The sequence below is a fragment of the Myotis davidii genome, unplaced genomic scaffold (assembly GCF_000327345.1).
Source record: "Myotis davidii unplaced genomic scaffold, ASM32734v1 scaffold1509, whole genome shotgun sequence".
Taxonomy (NCBI): Eukaryota; Metazoa; Chordata; class Mammalia; order Chiroptera; family Vespertilionidae; genus Myotis; species Myotis davidii.
The window spans coordinates 216,830-220,751 of NW_006299480.1; the positions used below are offsets into that span (position 1 = coordinate 216,830).

The 3,922-nt window shown below is 67.3% G+C and overlaps 1 protein-coding gene across 1 annotated transcript in view; it reads left to right on the top strand.

Moving 5' to 3' along the window:
- The window catches only part of TONSL (tonsoku-like, DNA repair protein), a gene marked incomplete at its 3' end in the record, with an annotated part of 11,635 nt that overhangs the window by 4,794 nt on the left and 2,919 nt on the right, over positions 1-3,922 (top strand). Inside the window, exons 11-19 of the mRNA XM_015571372.1 lie at positions 182-254; positions 339-502; positions 585-708; positions 834-1,567; positions 1,653-1,729; positions 2,086-2,239; positions 2,321-2,399; positions 2,812-3,113; positions 3,252-3,423. Coding sequence (XP_015426858.1) covers positions 182-254; positions 339-502; positions 585-708; positions 834-1,567; positions 1,653-1,729; positions 2,086-2,239; positions 2,321-2,399; positions 2,812-3,113; positions 3,252-3,423 — 1,879 coding nt within the window. The remainder of the gene's footprint in view (positions 1-181; positions 255-338; positions 503-584; positions 709-833; positions 1,568-1,652; positions 1,730-2,085; positions 2,240-2,320; positions 2,400-2,811; positions 3,114-3,251; positions 3,424-3,922) is intronic.

The following is a 3,922-nucleotide window of genomic DNA, read 5'->3' on the forward strand; positions in this document are numbered from 1 at the left end:
CCTGCGCAGGCTCGGGGTGGCGCTCTGCCTCGTGGTGGGAACCGGCCAGGCCAGGCTGCTGATGGACCGTGGGACCCGCTCTGGTGGGACCCAGGCCCTGGCCCTCCTCTGGCCTCAGCCCTGAGGGAAGGCCAGGCTGTGGGGCACTCAGGGTCAGGCTACTTCCCATCCTTGGTCATAGGGTCACCCCCTGAACCCTCGGGACTACTGTGGTTGGACACCCTTGCACGAGGCCTGCAACTACGGGCATCTGGGTGAGCGTGGGCCAGGGGTCTGTCACACACAGGGAGGGGTCCAAGCAGGGTGCTGGAAGCTGGCTCACGTTCCCTGTCCGACAGACATCGTCCGCTTCCTGCTGGACCACGGGGCCGCCGTGGACGACCCGGGCGGCCAGGGCTGCGAGGGCATCACTCCCCTGCACGATGCTCTCAACTGTGGCCACTTTGAGGTGGCTGAGCTGCTCATTGAACGGGGGGCGTCGGTCACCCTCCGAACCAGGAAGGTGAGTGGGGAGAAGGGCCAGGTGGGCACGGCCACGGAGGTGGGTCTGTCCCTCCGACCCTGCTCAGCTGGGTGCCACACAGGGCCACAGCCCGCTGGAGACGCTGCAGCAGTGGCTGAGGCTGTACCACCGGGACCTGGACCGCGAGACACGAGAGAAGGCTGGCGCCATGGAGAGGAGGCTCAGGGAGGCCTCCGAGGGCCGAGGCAAGCGGGGACCTCCTGCCCCAGGCACCGCCCCCACCTGGAGAGTTTCCTGGGCCTCGGGCATTTCCATGTGGGTGGCAGGGATGTGCAGGGCCCACCTCACTGCAGACTCCATCTCCCCACAGCTCCCCACAGCCCCCTGGCTCCCCGGAGCCTCCCAAGTGACCATCTGTTTGACGCTGAGACCTCTCCTTCCTCGAGCCCCTGCCCAGGGCTCCCAGAGGCCTCTCAGGCCAATGCCAGGGTCTGGGAGGCACAGGCAGTGCCGGCTGTGGCCAGGCCGCGGAGGAGCAGGCACCAGCTGGCCAGCAGCAGCAGCTCGGAGGGTGAGGACAGTGGGGGCCCACCTGGGGCCCCCCAGAAGAGGCCTCGGCACTCTGCTCCAGCACAGCGAGCCGGGGCCTGCGTGCTTGGCCATGTCAACAACAGGAAGGTGGCAGCAGCTGGCCGGGCAGCCTACTGGGCAGCCATTCGAGGAGTGGGCAGTGCCCGGAGCTGCCGCCCCAAGCCTGGTCCACCTCGGGGCCTGGGTGAGGCCCCCACTCCCACGGCAGCACTGATCCCTGAGGAGGAGTGTCTGTCCGGGGCCTGGCTGGAAGATGACGTGCTGCTGACCCAGGGCCGCCGCCCACCCCACCCCCAGAGCCGTGGGTGCAGGACCGGGCACAGTGCCTCCGAGTCCAGCAGTGACGAGAGTCCTGTTAGGCCCCGGGCCCCGGCCAGGCAGAGCCAGCTGCCCTGTCTCAGGAGTTGGAGGGCCGCGGTCCGAGCAGGCGCAGACGGCAGCTCGGCCATGGAGCCCTTGCGGAGCCCTCCCGTCCCCGGCAGCGGGGACACCCCCGCAGCCGGCCTTTCCTTGGTGGGTGTGCAGGCCTGGCACAGGTGGGGTGGGGCAGGGCCGGGGCTGTTTTTTCTGACTCGGCTACCCCTCTGCCCCCTTCCAGGGGCCGGTCCTGCCTCCTACCATCCGGGTTCGAGTTCGCGTTCAGGATAACCTTTTCCTCATCCCCGTTCCACACAGGTGAGGCGTCTCGGCTCCCTCTGTGCCCCTGTGGGCTCTGCCCTGTGGCAGCCAAGAACCCTGGTGCTTGTGCACCAGGTGGAGCCTGTCACCCTGTTGGCCCGGGGGCCTGGTAGCTGGGGTGGGGCCGCAGGCAAGGGCGGGGGGCCCTTCTCAAGCATAGGCTGGCCCTGGAGTGGCCAGTGAGGTCCTGTGGCCCCTGGGAGGGGCCCGGGAGCTGGAGGCTGCTTGTGGGGAGGGGAGGAGCCAGGCGAGGGAGCTTTCGCCCCAGAGCTTGAGGGTGAGCCCAGGGGCATTTCCTCAGCTGTGCAGGGACGTGGCCAGGTCCAGGCTCAACGCAGCCTCTGGTCCCACAGCAAGGAGGCCCACTCTGTGGCCTGGCTGGCCGAGCAGGCCGCCCAGCGCTACTACCAGGCCTGCGGGCTGCTGCCCAGGCTCACACTACGAAAGGAGGGGGCCCTGCTGGCCCCGCAGGATCCCATCCCCGATGTGCTGCAGAGCAATGAGGAGGTGAGTGGTGGGAACCAGGCCCCGAGTGTGGGCGTCCCTGGTGCTGGGTTCCCCAGGGCTGCCTACCTATGGTGCTTTCAGGTGTTGGCTGAAGTGACCTCATGGGACCTCCCCCCCCTGACCGACCGTTACCGCAGGGCCTGCCAGAGCCTGGAACAGGGTAAGGGCCCAAGAGGCCCACAGTGGCCTGGGTAGAGGGGCTGGGACGTGGGCTCCACCTGTTATTGCCACTGCCGGGTCCCCCGGTATCCACACCTGTCCTGGGGTTTCCCTCCCCTACCAGTGCCCCTACTATGAGCAATATGTGGGGGAAGCTGTGTGGTGAAGGTGGGACCTTATAGAGACCTCAGAGCTGAGAGGTTGGGCCGGGCCAGAAGTCTGGCACCTCTGGGAGCCGCCAGGCTGAGAGGTGGGGAGGGCCTTCCTGGGCAGATACAGGTCTGCACACCACCAGCCTGCATGGAGCCCACCACCGGCTTGGAGCAGGTGGGCTTGGGAGTGAGGAGGGCTGTGCAGGTTTCAAGGGGCAGACAGGCTGGCTCTGGCCCTGGTGACACCATGTCCCCTTGCAGGGGAGCACCCGCAGGTGCTGCAGGCCATGGAGCACCAGGGTGTGGGCCCCCTGTTCAGCGCCTGCTCCCTGGCCCTGCGCCAGGCCCAGCTCACCCCCTTGCTTCGGGCCCTCAAGCTGCACTCAGCACTCCGGGAGCTGCGCCTGGCAGGGAACCGGTTGGGGGACAGCTGTGTCACTGAGCTGCTGGCTGCCCTGGACACTTGGCCTGGCCTGACCCTCCTCGACCTCTCTTCCAATCACCTGGGCCCTGAAGGCCTTGGCCAGCTCGCCTCCGGTTTGGTGGGCAAAGCCACCCTGCAGGTAAAGGCATGGGGAGCAGCAGGCCAGAGATGGGTGGGAAGGCACACCTGGGGTGCTGACTGGTGCCCAGCTCGGGGTGAGGGGTGTGGGGGAGCGGGGAAGGACAGCAGACCCTATGGGGGGCCTGTGTCTTCCCAGAACTTGGAGGAGCTGGACTTAAGCATGAACCCCCTCGGGGATGGCTGTAGTCAGGCCCTGGCCTCGGTCCTGCGGGCCTGCCCTGCACTCAGCACTCTGCACCTCCGGGCCTGTGGCTTCGGCCCTGGCTTCCTCCTGAGCCACCAGGCAGCCCTGGGCCGAGCCTTCTTAGGTGAGCTGACCACATGCCCACTTCCTGGCCCCAGGGTTCCAGTTGCCATCAGTAGGGCGTGTGCAGGGACTCGAAGAGCCTTCAGCTAGAGGCCTTAGGGCATCAGCCTGGCTGCCAGACGCATGTAGGTAGGCAGGCAGGGTAGAGGCATCTGGAACTTTCTAGCCAGATCGTACCACAGGGCAGAGTCCCAGCCCCACTGCTCTTACCAGCTGTTCCATGTGCCCGAATCATCCCACGACACCCAGCAGGGCCGCAGAGAGCCAGTCTCAGCACTTCCCAGAGGGCCTTTCTGCAGCGGTGGTGGGACTGTGAGCAGCAGTGGGGGAGGAGTCTGGCGTTAGGGCAGTAGAGGAGTGTTCCCCGGCCCCACCCACACATCCTGCCCAGGGCCTATCTCAGGCGACCTGGGTGTCCTGCAGTGGGTCAGGGCAGGCAGAGGCCAGAAACATGGGGAGAAGCTGGGCTCAGGAGTCTGCCCCCCCCCCCCCACATCCCC